The 16,498-nt window shown below is 51.8% G+C and overlaps 1 protein-coding gene across 1 annotated transcript in view; it reads right to left on the bottom strand.

The window, feature by feature from the left end:
- Positions 1–16,498, bottom strand: part of DCHS1 (dachsous cadherin-related 1) — a 34,064-nt gene that overhangs the window by 7,704 nt on the left and 9,862 nt on the right. The window contains exons 2-12 of the mRNA XM_039847843.1: positions 10,067–11,989; positions 5,228–5,416; positions 4,899–5,130; positions 4,527–4,763; positions 3,152–4,177; positions 2,737–2,930; positions 2,431–2,527; positions 2,175–2,332; positions 1,115–1,979; positions 782–1,021; positions 555–680 (exon numbers count right to left, since the gene is read on the bottom strand). Coding sequence (XP_039703777.1) covers positions 555–680; positions 782–1,021; positions 1,115–1,979; positions 2,175–2,332; positions 2,431–2,527; positions 2,737–2,930; positions 3,152–4,177; positions 4,527–4,763; positions 4,899–5,130; positions 5,228–5,416; positions 10,067–11,860 — 5,158 coding nt within the window. The 5' untranslated portion in view covers positions 11,861–11,989. The remainder of the gene's footprint in view (positions 1–554; positions 681–781; positions 1,022–1,114; positions 1,980–2,174; positions 2,333–2,430; positions 2,528–2,736; positions 2,931–3,151; positions 4,178–4,526; positions 4,764–4,898; positions 5,131–5,227; positions 5,417–10,066; positions 11,990–16,498) is intronic.

The raw sequence follows: 16,498 nt of genomic DNA, 5'->3' as shown, positions 1-16,498 counted from the left end.
CATGTTCACCAGGTGTACACACAAACCAGAAAATGTCCATCTCTCCACATACCACAAGCACATAGGTGCCTACGTGTGGACATGCATACATAAATATACAGATGTCAGAGATGTTATTGGTACATGCAGGATGCATCTTGGACTAGTAGTGGTGTGACAGAAAAGGCACTAAATGAGGTATCAAAAGATCTGGGTTCAAGTCCCAGTTCTGCCACTTCCAAGCTGTGTTAGCTTGAACAACTCACTTCACCTCTCTGGTACTAAATAACAATATGCTCCTCTGTCAAATGTCTGCAGTATAATCTGAGGGGATCCTAGAGGGCACAGCTGTGACATTAGACATTTGACAGTTTTATGATCACACTGGTGATAGCCTAGAAGTCAGTTCACCTTGCACTCTGCCAAACTCTAGACTCCCCGAAAGGATCCAAAAATATAAGAGAAGCTGTGCTGTAATTGGGTGGAAACATCTAGAAGGTAATTTGGGGGTTCTGCCTATGTAATACTGGCGTTTACAACACCTCTCAGGCTTCTGGGGTCCTGTTAATATGTACCTGTCAGGTTGATCTCCTCCTGCTCCTCCCGATCTAGAGCCCGAAGAGTTGTGAGAACCCCAGTGTCTGGGTCTAGAGAGAAGCTTTCACCAGAGATGCCTCCGTATGTCACTTGTCCATTGGACCCTGAGGAGGGGCAGCATGGAGGGCGAGCAGATGGTAAAATACTATTATTTGTCTTTTTGCCCCAGTCCATTCCTCTCTCAACTCATCCTCCCAGGTCTTACCCAGGTCAGAGTCCGTAGCCTGCAGAGTGAGTAGAGATGTGCCAGGCGGGCTGTTCTCCCGCAAGAGGACGCTGTACTCCTGTTGCTGGAAAGCAGGTGCTTCGTCGTTGACATCAGCAACACTGACAGACAGGAGCTGCGTGGCTGAGCGCGGTGGGGAGCCGTGATCTGAGGCCACCACAGTCAGAATGTGCTCAGCTCGCTGTTCGCGGTCCAGGGGCCTCACCACAGACAGCGCTCCTAGGTGAGCGGTAGGGCAGGTTGGAAGGACACTTCTACATTCCCTCTGCATCATCACATCCTCCTTGACCCCAGCCACCGGGCCCAACTCACCAGTGCTCGAGTGTAGCCGGAAATAGCCGTCCCCGCCAGCGGCCAGGCGATAGGTTACACGTGCGGCCTCGCCAAGGTCCGGGTCTCGGGCTACTACGTGCAGTGCCGCGGGACCGGGCGGCTGATCTTCAGGAAGGCGTACACGTGAGGGCGAGGCGAAGACCGGTGCGTTGTCATTTTCGTCCGTAACAAAGACGCGCGCGGAGACACGCGCTGAGCGGCGGCGGCTGGCATTGGCTGGCCGGTCGGTGGCTTCCACGAGCAATAACAGGGCGGGCGTGGTCTCGCGGTCCAGGCCTCGCGGTGCGCTCAGCGCGCCGGTGCGCGCATCCAGGCGCAGCGCAGGCGCGGGCGGCTCCTGGCGCAACAGGCGGTAGCGCACGTCGCTGTTGGGGCCCGGGCCGTCCGCATCCGACGCGCGAAAAGTGTACAGCGCCGCGCCGGGTTCGGGGTTCTCCGGCAGCGCCAGAGCCAGCGGGTCGCGCGCGAAGGTCGGCGCGTGCTCGTTTTCGTCCTGCACGCGCACCTGCACGCGCAGCAGCCGTGCGCCCGCGCCGCCCGGCCCCTCGGCGCGCACCGTGAGCGCGCGCCACGCCGGGCCTGCCTCGAAGTCCAGCGGTCGTGCCAGGTACAGGCGCCCTGAGGTCGCATCCAGGGCGAAGGTGCCGTCTGGGTCCGCGCCGCCCACCAGGGTGTACGTGAGTGCGCCCACCCCCGCCGGCTCTGGTGGCGCCACCGAGCCCAGTAGGGAGCCGGGCCGCAGCCCCTCGGCTGCTGTCACCGTCAACACGACAGGCACAGGCGCCACGGGGTCTGCCTCTGAGGGATCTGGTGGGGGCTCAGCTGAGCGAGCTGAGGGAAGCACCTGTTGTGGACCAAGGCAGGAGTATGGAATCAGGGGGATCCGTGTAAAAGGGGGTCTGGGCTGGCTGGATAGGTAGCAGGAAGGGTGCTCAGAGTAGCCTGAGGAGAGGGCGCAAGGACCCCATGAAGGTGCAACTTTTGCAGGTGGGCCTACAGCGGTGGCCAAGTGGATAGATTGGAGGAGGGGCAGTCATACCTGCACCAGCAGCTGGAGGCTGGAGCTCCGAGGAGGGCTGCCTTGGTCGTGAGCACTTAGCGTCAGCACATAGTGGGGCCGCTCTGCTCGGATCAGGGGTGCTGCAGTGAGAAGCTCCCCCGAGTGAGGGTGGAGAGAGAAGAGCTCTGAGCCAGGACCTAGAGACAGGCAGAGGAAGGGTGAGGGCCTGGTCCCAGAGCTGGGAGCTCATGAGGGTGTGCCACTCCCATCAAATCCCTTCTCTCCATCCCCATACCCATCAGCGTATACAGGATGGTCCCATTCTCTCCTTCATCTGGATCCTTGGCCTGCAGAGTTGTTACCAGTGTTCCTGGAGGCACACGATCTGGTACCTGTGGGGACACACAACTCACCTACAGTTGTCTCCTTCTTGTTCTTAAGTCAGAATGGAGTTCCCCTCACTTGTGTGCAGGCAGAGCCCCCTTTTTTTGTTCTTACATTTGTTCCAAAAGGCAGTCTCTCTTACCTACACCTGTAATTCTATTGGGAGACCCCCATTCCTTATCACTTCTTCAGGGCAGGGTCCTGTAGCTTCACATACCTGTACAGGGAGGCCCCCACCAGCAGCCCCCGAAGCCTGCAGGAAGGTGGGGCTGTTGTCGTTGAGGTCGAGCACTGCGATGTGAACGGTGCCTGTGGTACTGCGGGGTGGGCTCCCCGCATCCTGCACCTGTACCAGGAGCTGGTAGCTGCTCTGCCGCTCACGGTCCAGGGTTTGAAGTGTGGTCACTTCTCCTGGGAGTGCGGGAGAGGGATCATGTATGGGATAGCCAGTGATACAGAGCCTGAGGCCTGCGGATGAGAAGCTGGGGTTTGGGAAGGGTGGGAGGGAATCCCAGGGCGAAACTCCAGACTCTGTCCTGGTCCTCATGGCCAAGCTCTAGGAATCCTGTCTTGCTGTTCACCAATCTGAGAATGAGGCTATGGGGTATCAGAATTTGGGTGCCAGTGCTCACCGGTCTGGGGGTGGATGCGGAAGGCCTTGCTATCTTCTGACAGCTGTCGTAAGCTGTAGGTCAGACGTCCATTGGGTCCCGTGTCTCGATCAGTAGCAAAGACCCGGCCCACACTGGTTCCTGGGGCCTGGTTCTCAGCAACAGCCAGGAAGGTGGGCTCCTCAGACAAGCGGGGACTGTGGTCATTCTGGTTGAGAATGCTGACCCTCACAGTGGCTGTGCTTGTCTGCTGCCCCAACTCAGCTTTGGACCCAGACACTGCCATTATCTTCAGTGTGTATAATTCTTGGGCTTCACGGTCCAGTGCTGCCCGCACCCATAGCCACCCACTCTGTGGCTCCAGGCCAAAAAGGCTACTTGGCCCATCTGCTGCAAGGTGGTAGGTGATGGGACCCCCATCAGGTGCTCGAGCCTGCACTTGTAGGATCTGAGTTCCAGGGGTGATGCCTGAAGGCAGGTCCACGCGGTAGGTAGGGCTGTCGAAGTGGGGAGCCAGCCCACGGGTCCCCAGGTCCTGTACCACCACCCGCAGTCGAAAGTGGCTGGTGCGGGCTGGGGAGCCCCCATCCCGGGCCTCCAGGTCCAGCTCATGGGCAGGCCCCCCTGGGGGTCCCAGAGGTCCCATAAGCCGTATGTGGCCTGTGGTGGGGTCCACGGTGAAGATCCCGCCACCTCCAGCAAGAAGGGTAAAGGTGACTCGACTGTTAATGCCTGAGTCAGGGTCCAGAGCCCGCAAAGTGTAGATGAGGGTCCCTGGGGCAGTGTTTGGTGGCAGCAACACCATGTCTTCAGGTGCAGGGAAGGCAGGGGAGTTGTCATTCACATCATCCAGCAGCACACGCACCCGAGCTACAGCGAAAGCCGGGGGCGCTCCACTGCCTGCCCTCACCTCCAGCTCCAACACTGGTCCCAGCAGCTCCCGGTCCAGAGGGCGAAGCGTTTGTAATGTCCCTGAGGCCCCATCTAGGGAGAAGAGTCCTCGCGGATCCCCGCCTGATAGGGCAAGGGTCACAGGCCCCAAGCGACCTAAGGAGGAGGAGAGAGGGGTCAGGAAGGAGACGGGGGCAGGGGGGAGGCTGGGACCTATTGAGTTGGGGCCAGACTCTGGTCTCAAGAGGGGCTATGCAGTGCCCATACCTGTGCCTTTCAAAGAATTAAGGAGAAGAGCAGGTGTTGGCAGAGAAGTTGAGTGGCACTAGGGTGATATTCACATGCCTGAGGATGAAGCAGTGCCCTACACGGGCCCAAGTAGGTGTTGGGAATTAGAACCAGAGGGTTTTGTGTTGGAGCTATTTGGGGTACCCTGAGATGGCACTAGAGGGTTATGTCAGTGTGTCTGGGCATGGCATCAAGTGGGTATAATGATAAATGATACCTGGTGGATTGTGTGCCTGGACTATGCCCACGCTGGTGCCTGGTGCCACATCTTCTGGCACAGAAAAGACATACTGTAGTTGCTCAAATATAGGTGGTATGGGGGTTCCAGGCACAATGCTGATGTTGACTCGGGCACTGGGCTCTGCCTGAAGGCCACCTCCATCCTGAGCCCCAATCTCCAGCTGTACCACAGAGTTGACCTGTCTGGCCAACGGCCAGGCTACTGTCAACAGCCCTGGGAGGAGAGAGAGCAGAGATATATAAGGAAACAAAGTAGAGTTAGAAGGGTTATAAGAAGAGGGACAGGACTTCATTTAGGCAGATGAGAAGGTGGGTGGGGGACAGACCCTGGGTATGGCAGGATCCTCACCTGAGTGCTCATCCAAGGCAAAGAGTTGAGGGCTATTGCCAGCCAGGATGTGGTAGGAGAGTCGCCCATGGGGCCCCTGGTCAGGGTCATGGGCACGCACCCTCAGCACAGCTGTGCCTGGTGGACTCTGGGCGCTCAGACTAGCAGCATACTCCCGTGGATAGAACTGAGGTGGGTTGTCATTCTCATCTGACACAAACACCTTCACATACACCATGGACTTGAGGCCTCCCTGGTGAGATATGCAGCCACAAGTCAGGTGGACCTTGTCTGGCCCTGGTGAATGCCCCACTCCAATTCCCCAACCTGTCTATGGTCTGCCCACTTACCCCATCCACAGCTGTCACTGTGAAGTCGAAACTTGAGGGCCCCTGGTCGCGGTCCAAAGTCCGGGTTGTGCACACATCACCACTCTGGGCATCGATGCGGAAAGGGGGAGACCCCGAGGCCCCAAGTCCGGCACCCAAGGAATAGGAGAGGAGGCCAAATGGGCCACTGTCTGCATCTGTGGCTGTCACCTGGGGAGAGGCTGGGATGAGTCATGCCCCATCTTTTTGGCCAGAAGAAGCAGAGCTAAGTGGCAGTTAGAAGGAGCAGGCCCTGGGCCAGCTGGTGCCAAGTCGCTGGATGGTAGAAATACAGAGGAGACTAGGAGGATCAAAATCCAAGCCCAGCCTAGACCTCATTACCTGAGTTAAGTTCCTGTGAGCCTCTGGTCACGTTTTTGTCAACTGGTCAATATGTAACCTTGTTTTATATGTTTCTATTTAAAGACATCTAACGTAATATATATTGTTGATTCATTAATATTGAACTCAATGGCAATGGCACTTTAACTCATATTTGAACGGAGCTTATCTAAACACCTGTACTTTCTTCATAAGGCACATCACAGCCTTCTGTGCTTAGGAACACTAGATAGGACTTCAGCACACTTGGGGACCATTTTAAACAGCAAAATCACCAAAAAAAGCACAAAGATGCGAAAACCATGGCACTAAATAGACTGCATGAAGGACCCTTATTTACAGTATAGGAGCTGATACACAAAGTCAGAGCCTTGCCGTGTTCAACCTCAGCTGGGAACGTGTGCATTGGATGACTTGAATTTTTCATTACTCTGCACATGTCCAAGAATGACTACAAAGGCTTCATGAGTATTGATTTTTGGGTTACACCTAAATTTTAGAGTCATCAAACTCACAAATATAGACTCTGCAAAGAACAAGGACCAACTGTACTACTTATAAAGAAGAGTTCTAAAAGGCCGTGACTGCAAATTTCTGGTGGATCATGGGGAGTTAAATAACCATCACCAAGTCTCATAATCACTCCAACCAAAGAACTAGCTGACCGATAGAATTATAGAGGCCGATGTCATAGGCCTACTCTTTATTGAGTTTGGTCATTACAGAGTGGGATCTGATTGATACTGGGATCTGGGCACTTGAATGATCGAGGTCTGCTCTATGGATTTATGGAAGGAGCTCATGCACCTGTAGTATCCCTTCACTTTTCAAGCCGACCTCACTAGAAGTGGGAGAAGGAGAACTGTCGGTCTATGGGACAATATTTAGGTCATTTGGCCTTGAGGGCTCCCCAAAACTAAGAAGTAGGGAAAGTCTTTCCTGGTTAATTTTTGGGCATCTACCAGACTGGTTCAGAAAAAGTTGAATGATTGGACACCAACATCAGGAGCCTCTGAACCAGGTCAGCAGGAGACACCATTCTGCGAGCTCACGAGCCCAGGACAGGGCCAGGCACATCCTAGGTGCTCTTTGTATATTTGTTCATTGAGTAAACGGACATTCTGATTGCCCTGCCTTACAACAAAAACTTCTTTCAAATTAAGTTTTATATCATGGGTGCACATTAGGGCCTCAATAGTGGCTTAGCTGGTGCTGACTGCTGTAGCCTGTGACAAAGTGCTCTTTGTGGATGCAAGGGCCTCAGGGTCATGATATGCTGTGAAAGGAAGCTGGAGAGTTCTCCTTTCTGAGCCAGAAAATGTTGCTCAGAGAGAAGTCTGGCCAAGGACTTCAAATGGTTGCCCAGGCCTTTGACAGAAGTGATTTGTGCCATTGTTTACCCTCCTGAGACACACTAAGACCTTGCCACGGCTGGACCCTGGAAACAGCTTCTGCTCCAACTCTTTACTGTGGCTGTGGGCCCGGATATCCCAGGAGACAAACTTCCCCTGCATCAAGCCTGCAGGCTGCAGCACAGCTGCAGTACCATCTCCAGAAGCTGTTAAAGACCTTTGCCCTCTGACTCCCCGCAGGAAGAAAGCAATAAATAGTGGTCAGGGGAAGTTGTCAGGAAGTGACCCCAAGAGGCGCAGGGGCCATTGACTGGAAATGACCAAGGCAGAAGTGAATTTCCCGGCCTGTGCAGCCCCTGCTCAGGGGTTCCACCGCAAATGCAGTTCTCCATTTCAGCAGGCTCTCTGCCCTGCTGCACAGTCTAACCGTTGTCAGCTAACCATAACTAACTCTTTCCTCTTGTCCCCACCCTGCCTCTAGCTCTCATCAGATGCACTACTGGAGGGAAAAAATAAAGACCCTTACCTGTGAACTCAAATTCCTAACAGACCACAAACTTATGGCATCAGCTCCATCCTGACCTCCTTACCAGGTGTCTCTCCTGCTTTGACCCTCCCTGCCTCCACCCCAACCCCAGCCTTCCTCTGCCTCCCCTTCCTCTGCCTGTTCTTACACGTCGTTGTTCCCTGGAATCTCTCCTTGGCCTTTTCTCACTATATACACTGGCTTAGGGCCTTCTCTTCCACGTCCGTGGATTTGGCCATCGTCTGTGCTTTGACCCAGACCACTCCTCTGAGCTCCAAACTTGTACATCCAGATGCCTGCTCAGCATCTCCACTTGGATGTCCCACAGGCACCTTAAATCCAACCTGTCCAAAACTAAAGTCATGATCACTCCAAACCCCTCCCTAATGACTCTTCCATCCACGCATCGCTCAAGCCAGAAATCTGTTCTTCCCTTTTCCTCTCCCGGTATATCAATCAACCATGGACTAAGTAAATCCTCATTATCTCTCCAATTTGTTTGTCTATTTCTCTCCATCACCATTATCACTGTCTTGACTGGGGCCTGAGTTGTCTTTCCCCTGGACTGTTACAATTCCTTTCTCACAGCTGTCTGACCCTCCAGTCCTTCTGCTACACCAGGATTTCTCAACCTCAGCACGAATGACAGTTTGGACCAGACGATTCTTTGTTGCGGTGCTGTCATGTGCATCATAGGATGTTTGGCAACATCCCTGGGCTCTACCCACTAGATACCAGTAGCATCCCATCAGTTGTGATAATCAAAAATATCTCTGGACATTGCCAAATGTCCCTTCCAGAGGGCAGAATTACCTTGAGCTGTGAACTATTGCTCTACACTGACTGCCAAAAGCATCTTCTGAGACAACAAATATGATTGTATTACTCCTCTACTCAAAAAGCTTCAATGTTCCCTAAAGAAAAAAGCTCAAACTCATTGGCTTGGCTGCACTTTTCATTGTCTGGCCTCCCTGCACAGTCTCATCTCCTACTTTCCCATCTCACACCTTAAACTCCAGAGACACAGTAGGCCCTTGTTCAAGTCAGGCTCTCCCACTCCTCTGTGCATGTCACCTCTGCTTAGAACCTTCCCCTGTCCGGTCCCATCATAAACTCCTGCTCATCCTTTACCTCTGAACTCAAGGGCTCCTTCCTTTAGGAAGACATTCATACTGCTTATCTGTACCTCACATGTATCCCCATCATGGGACTTTTCTTATTGCAGTAAAACTGTTCCTTTGCACATGAATCTTCCCTCTAGAGGATAAACTCCATGGAGCATGTGTATGGGGTGGGAGGAATGAATCATACATTACTGTATTCTGTGTCCCTAACATGATGACTGGCTCTAAATGTATATTGAGTGAATCAAATATTAAGACTTCTTGTAACCATTATGAACACCCAGTGGTTATTTTTTACCCCTGCTTCCCTATGGTTACTAACAGTAAAAGCTCTAGGAAACCACCTGGAGAGTTGCCCTGTTGCTTTAGGCACTAGTGAAGAGGAAGAAGTTTGGAAGCCATAGCCCACTGGCCCTGGGCCAAGAGGGATGGTAAACACATGAGAGTGGGTGGGAGCTGGACAGAAGCAGGCAGGCAAATTCTGAGTCTGGCCAGAAGGCAGGGGTCAGCCGTGCCAGGCACTGGCCTGGAAGTCTAGGCCAACAGGCAGCCCCTGAGAAGATGCTCTGATTTGTTCATATGTCTGCCCCTAGCCCCCCACTGCACTAAATCGGTGACTCCTTGAGGGCAGCAACTTCAGGGTCTTAGTTTTTGATTCTCCATCATTTAGTAGAGGTGGACTTCTGAGACATTAAGATTTCAAGCACTAGTCTCCTAAGAGGCCTCCATGCCCTCCAGTCTCCCCTCTTGCATTCGTACTCTGTGGTGCAATCAAAACAATCTTTTCAAAAGACATATCAGGTTTGCCTAGAGCCCCTCATTGGCTTCCTATGATTTTTAAGATAAAGTCAAAGTTTGTAATCTGGTCTCTGTATACTGTCTTGTCTCATCTCTCCCCAACTCTTTCTCATCAGCACAGTTGAGGCCAGCTTGAACGATGCAGTCCCTTGAACACATCATGGTGTTCTCAAGCTCGCTCTTCAGCCTGGAGTCCCCGTCCACACACCCCATATTATCCATATGACAGTCTTACTGGTTCTTCAGAGGCTCCTCCTCTGAGCTTTCACAACACTTCATACGCTACCTGCTGCAGCACTAGTTACTGGTGTGTCTCCCTGCCTAGACCGGGACCTGCCTTGAACAAGACTCTCTCTTTTCTTTGTTCCCAGGGCCCCAGCACAGTTCCAGACTTACAGTGGCTAAGTTAATTCTTGACAGCACAAGATACTTTTTCTATAGAGCCAATCTTAATTCTCTCAACTGCCAAGATTACTAGGCCCAACTCTTGCACCCTGCTCTCTCATCTTCATTAACCCTCACACAGACTTTGGAACTCATAGGACAGGACCGAATCTTCTTGCATAAGTCACCATCAATAAATGCACCTGCAAGGCCTGGTTCTTGCTCTGAGGTCCCCTATGGCTCTCTGATCTACTCCTGCCATGGCAGCATCCCTCTGTGTGCAGGGCTTACATACCTGCAGGAAGCAGGTTCCAGGCTGTGTGCCCTCAGGCAGTGAGGCATTGTAGAAAGTCCTCTGGAACTGAGGCTCGTTATCATTCACATCTTGCAGGGCCACACTAACTGTGGCAGAGGAGGCGAGAGGGGGAAAGCCCCCATCTGTGGCCACCACAATAAGCTGTGGCTGGGGTTCCAATTCATAGTCCAGCAAGGCAGCAGTGGTGATGATGCCTGAGGTGGGGTCAATGGAGAACCAGCGGTTGTGGGCACCTGGGGCCAGGCTATAGGTCACCTGACCATTGGTGCCCTGGTCAGGATCCCGGGCCATTACCCGCACCACGAAGCTGCCAGGCAGTGCAACTTCAGGCAGGGGCTCAGGTCGGTAAAGCTGGCGGTCAAAGGCAGGCGCATTGTCATTGACATCAGTGACATGCAGCACAAAGGCAGCCTCGGCCCGCAGTGGCGGTGAGCCTGAGTCTGTGGCAGTAACCCGCAAGTTATAGGCATCCCGCTCCTCCCGATCCAGCTGCCGAGCCACGCACACCAGGTAGATGACACTGTCCTGGGTGCTTAGGGCAAAGTGGCCCTCTCCGCCCTCCAGGGACACATTAACGTGGGCAAAGTCACCATCATCTGGGTCTGACACAGAGATGCGAGCAACAAGCTGGCCAGGTGGGGCAGCCTCGGACACTCGGGGGGAGCCATCTGCACTGAGGAAGATGACAGTCATGGAGGGCTGATTGTCATTGGCATCTCGCACATGCACAGTCACAAAGGCTGAGCCTAGCTCAGGGTGAGCCCCACTGTCGCGTGCCTGTACCACTAGTTCGTGAACCCGCCGTTGCTCAAAGTCCAGTGGCCGTTCTAGCCGCAGTAGCCCCGTGTGTGCATCGATAGAGAAGGGTCCATCACCCTCGCTCTGCCTCCGGTTGATCTCATAAGTCACAGCCCCGTTGGCACCAGCATCAGCATCAGATGCATACACCTGCAAGACTGGGCTGCCAGGGGCCAGGATCTCAGACACCACAGCGTGATAGCGGCTCTGATTAAAAGCTGGGGCATGGTCATTGATGTCCAGCAGTGTCACATCCAGCAAGGCCTGGGCCCTCCGGGGGGGTGAACCACCATCATAGGCCTCTAACTGCAGCATGTAGTGTGAGCGATTCTCTCGGTCCAGCTCTCCAGTAACTACAAGCTCGGGCACTGGGGCCCCATCTGGACCGGGGCGTGTCTCCAGCCTGAATGTCTCTCCAGCCCCATCACCAGACAGCGCATAGCTCTGGGTTCCTAGGCGGCCAGCATCTGCGTCACGAGCAGGCTCCAGTGGGTAGCGGGTGCCAATAGCTGTATGCTCAGGTATCTGCAGGGCAGCCCGAGCTTCGGGGAAGGCTGGAGCATGGTCATTGATGTCAGCCACTCGTACAGTAACTTCCACGGTGGCACCGTCAGGAGTGACTGCAGTGAAGCGGTAGCGATCCCGCCGCTCACGGTCTAAGACACGAGCTGTACGGACCACCCCACTGTGCTCGTCGATGGCCAGGTCTGTGCCCACGCCGCTGCCCTCCTGTGCAGAGATAAAGTACATGGGAGGTGCTGCCGTGCCTGCCGGAAGCCCTGCACTGATGTCCCCAATCAGTGTGCCCGCCGGCTGCTCCTCATCAATCTGGAGGTCTAAGCTCCCAGCCTGACCCCAGGCACCTGGCACCTTGGCCCCTAGCAGCAGCAGCAGCAGCAGCAGTGGGAGCAGGTGGAGAGACCTAGGGCTCTGCATGCCAGTGCAGGAAGGCACAGTGCCCGGCTCCTTCTGCATGACAGGCGCAGTCCAGATGTGGCTTGGGTTCTGGCTCCAGGCCAGGCCCTGAGCCCAGCTTGATCTCAGACTTTGGATCAGGTCCAACTTGGGCTCTAGCTCCAGCTTTTTATCCTAAAAGCTCTTGACCTGGGGGAAAGCAGAAGGAAAAAGGTCATGATCGCAGAGGGATCAATAGTCCAGGGACTGGGGTTAGACCTTGTACTGCCTTGCTCCCACCTTGGGCCCAGGAAGCCCCTGCTTCAGGTCACAGGACCCACCCTAGTCTCTCCCTGGCAGGTCCCCAACCCACTTTAACCCCTGTCTCAGCAGATTGTTTTGTTCCTACTGTTCAGGTCTGAATGCCCTCAGACTCCCTCTCTTCCATCTCTAGATTTAAAATATAGCCAGTCTTTTCTCATTTTCCTCCTCATTCCTTCTCAGACTTTAAAATATGGCCAGTCTTTTCTTATTTCCCTCTCATACTCACCTCAGTAACCATGTGCTTGGGAACCTTACCTGAATTGTCAACCTTTTCCTCTCTGCTGGAGTCTTCTATCAGCATTTAAATATGCTGAAGCCTCATATGTATGAGGCAAAGGTTGAGGATATGATAAATATATATGTTATACATGATATATATATATATATATATATATATATATATATATATATATATATATATATATATATATATATTCCCTTAGCTTCATTTTCCTCTCCAGTCAATAAGAGATTGAGTGCCTACTATGTGGAAGCATTGGGGACACATCCATGAACAAAAGAAACAGTCCCTGGCTTCATGGGGCTTATAATCCAGGAATCAGACAAGTGATTACAAGTGTGATAAGGGCTATGAGAAATACAGGGAAGCTATGAAAGCAAAAGAGGGGCTTAACGTGAGGAGTCCGTGAGAACTTCTCTGAGGAAGTGACAGTCAAGTGACTTACTGAGTAGGTGTTAGCTAGGCAACGGTGGGCAGAGAAGGGGATACAGAAAGGACAGAAGAACATTTCAAAGAGAGAATAGAATGTGGAAAGGCTTAGAGTCCATAGTCAAGAAAGGACTGAGTGTTTAGGGGGTGGTTAGGGGAGAATGTGTGTGAGGTGTAGAGTGCTAGGGGTGACAGTATGAAATGGGGCAGGAACTCATAAGCCATATTGATGATTTTTACTTTATCCTAAAAGCAAATGGAAGCCAAGATATGACTTACATTTGTGAAGATCACTGTCACTGCCCTTTGGAAAACAAGGGGCGTATAGATAGGATGGTTGTCTTAGGACAGCCCTTATAACACACTTGTGGGAGTCCAGGCAATGGCATTCCTTTGATGGTGACTTGGGTGAGTGTTAGCAAAGAAAATGACAGAAGTGGATAGATCTGCAGGAGGTTTAGGAGGTAGGTGGAAGAGACAGGGATTGTTGACTGCCTGAAGGCAGGAGATGAGGGAGTGGGAGAAGTCAAGGATGATGGGCAAATTTCTGGCCTGAACCATCAGCTGGACAGAGAGAGACAGAAAACCAGAGAGGGGGAGGTGCCTCTGAGGCTGAGGGGAGCCAGGGTTTCAAACGCTGCTGAAGTTCAAAAAGGAGGAGGCGTAAAGCTTCATGAGCGTTTAGTGACTAAGTGAGAGCAGAATCAGTGAAGAGGTTGCCCTCACTAAAAGGGTGATTCATTTCTCCCAATTTCTCATTTCTCACACCCTCCACCCTCTACACAGTGAGGCTTCCTCTCCTGTGGCAAGCTTTCGCTACGCTTCCAATCATCTCTATGTTCTACATCTAATGGACACTTTTTAAATCCTTCTCTTACTGTCTGGAACACTGGATTACTGATTACTGGCTTTGAAGGCCACTCGTCTCGGCTTCACATGCTAATACCCCACCTCTTGCTTCCATTGTACTTCACTGTCCACTCCTCAGTCTCCTGTAGAAGTTCTTCCTCTGCCCATCCTTTAAAAATTGGTGCTGTTCAGGACTCAGTTCTGGCCACATCTTTTCCCACTCTTCACCCTCCACTTGGGTGATCTTATCCATTTCCATGCCTTCAGTTCAAATGTGTCGACCATTTTTTAATGTACCATCTATTTGCTGATGACTCTCCAATCTCCATTTCCAGCTCTGGAGAGCTCTGGAGACACACGTCTAGCCATATACTGGACTTCCTTCACATCGTATCCCCAACCGTCGCCTCAAGCTGATTTTCTTCCTCCATTTCCTTTCCTGTGAACAGCACTACCACTCATCCAGGTGTCCAAGCCAGAGATACAGAAGCTCTCCTTGCTTCCTCGCTTTTCTTCAGTCTGATTTCCAATTAGTCATCCAAATCTCACCATCTCAACTCGACATGTCTCAAGTCTGCTCTTCTCTTTTCCCACTGCTGCTGTTCTAGTCCGAGCTTTGTCATCACTCCTTTCAATTCCTGCAACATCTCCTTACTGGTTCCCCAGCCTCCTGGCTTGGACCTTCTGTTCCATCTCTACCTGACTAGAGCTATCCACACAAGCTCTCATCAAACCACTCCTGACAAAAGGCTTCCACTGGTTCCCCATTACTGAGAGCAGAAAACTGCTGCCCCTCTAGGGAGAAAAAATGCAGATACACATAAACTGTGTCTACAGTTTCGAGGGATTCCTGGAGGCTAGGTATAGAATTTCTGGCCCACAATATAAAGTTCAAACCCCTTAATGTATCTTCCTGACCCGACTCCTGCCAACTTTTCTAGTGTGCCCCACCTTTACTTTCCCCACCATCTCCTGCATGCTAACACGAAACCCATTACCGTGTTCCTTCCCAACTCCCTGCCTTGTATGCACTATTCTCTCATTCTGAGATAGTCTCTATAAATCCTCTCCAAGTGGCTATCTCTTACTGAAACTTCAAGATCCAGTTTAAATTTCCTGTCTTTTGAGGCATCTCCTATGACATCTCCCTCAGCCCCCTGCCCAGCCCACTGAACCCTCCACTGGGCTCCCACTGCTTTTGGTGCACACTGTCAATAAACTGCACAACAGCTCTGATTTGTTCATATGTCTGCCCCTAGCCCCCCGCTGCACTAAATCGGTAACTCCTTGAGGGCAGCAACTTCAGGGTCTTAGTTTTTGATTCTCCATCATTTAGTAGAGGTACAGTGTGAGCGGGTAATCAGTGCTGAATGGTCAGAGCCTCAGAAGTGCACACCACCGCACTCACATACTGACTCAGAGAGAAACATCCACAGACATGACAACTCAGATGACATGCACAAACACGTGCCCGAGGTGCCATGGTCAGTCCTGTGACTACGGAAGTGTGATCTTAGGTCTTTACAGATTTGCTCTGCTCTAGGACTTCTTGTTCTCCTAAAGGAGAGTTTCTGACCCCCCTCTTAAACTTCCAGCACCCATCTCGCCCATCTGTGTGAGGCAATGAAAACAGCAGGGACTAGAATTTGAGCTGGGGTTGAGTCCCAGTCTCAGTGTTATTTTCCTAATCTATAAACTGGTTATGGTAATACCTGCCTTGTGTGGTTTTGTGAGAACTGGAGACAATGCAAGCAAAGGTCCCAGAGCTGGGCATTGGGTAGATGCTCTCTCATCATTTCCTAGCACCATCCCTGTTGGGCCCTCTCATCCCGGCTGCAGAGTTCTGGGGTTCTATGTGTGCACTAAGACCCCTTTCCCCAGGGCTCAAATCTGAGGAGCTCAGGGAGCTGCCTTGTGGAATAACAGGTCAGAGCAATTCAGAACAAGGAGGTCAGAGTGAAAACAGGTGTGACTCAAAGATGGGAGAGTGAAAACAGGTGTGACTCAGGGATGGTCCAGAGGCCCGGGTCAGAGATCTAGGCCTAGAGACTGAGTTAGGCATCAAGGGTTAAGAGTTGGTCTTATTTAAATAATCAGTCACAAGAGCTTTGTGCAATGGCAGTATTGTAGCCGATAAGGTTTATCCACGGTGCGATGATTGCTAATTAAATAATCAGTCAGTAGAGAGAAAGTTATGGTTGGTGGGGAGAGAATATAATAGACAGTGAGGTCAATGTACTTATTACACACTTATAACTCTCTGTCTCCCTCCTCAGAGACAGAATGTCAGCTATTTGAAGGCCAAGATTGTAACTTATTCACCTTTGTGTGTAGCACAGAGCATGGCACATAGTACATGAATGATAAATTTTTTGAATGAAAGGATGTATGAAGGGTATGAGATAAAAACTCAAGTGAATAATCAGCCTTGAAGAGGAGAGATTCAGACCAGGAAGATTCCCCTTCTCCCAGCCTGGTTAGACCCTGGTGCCCTCCTCATCACCCAGCCTGGGTCCCTGTCCAGTGCAAATTCCTCCAATACACTTCTCGCAGTGGACATACAAAGGTTATATTCATAAAGTCACAGACCCACACATGGACCAACTCACATGCAGATAAGCACACTTAACACATACTCATACACACATAAGCAGGCTACCTTAACTGATATACACAGCCAGTGCATATACCAGTTACTCCTCCTCACAGATACAGAGACACATGTTTTCCCACACACAGAGATGGGCAAATTTATTCACATGGACCACCCCCCTACACACACATGCAGACATACATACAAATGCACACAGACACATACATACAGAAAGACACTTTCTCAGAGGCCTCACATGGGCAGGCACATTCATACAGATACT

Source organism: Pteropus medius, unplaced genomic scaffold, assembly GCF_902729225.1.
Source record: "Pteropus medius unplaced genomic scaffold, Ma_sr-lr_union100, whole genome shotgun sequence".
NCBI lineage: Eukaryota > Metazoa > Chordata > Mammalia > Chiroptera > Pteropodidae > Pteropus > Pteropus medius.
This window is presented reverse-complemented; position numbering and strand designations above follow the sequence as displayed.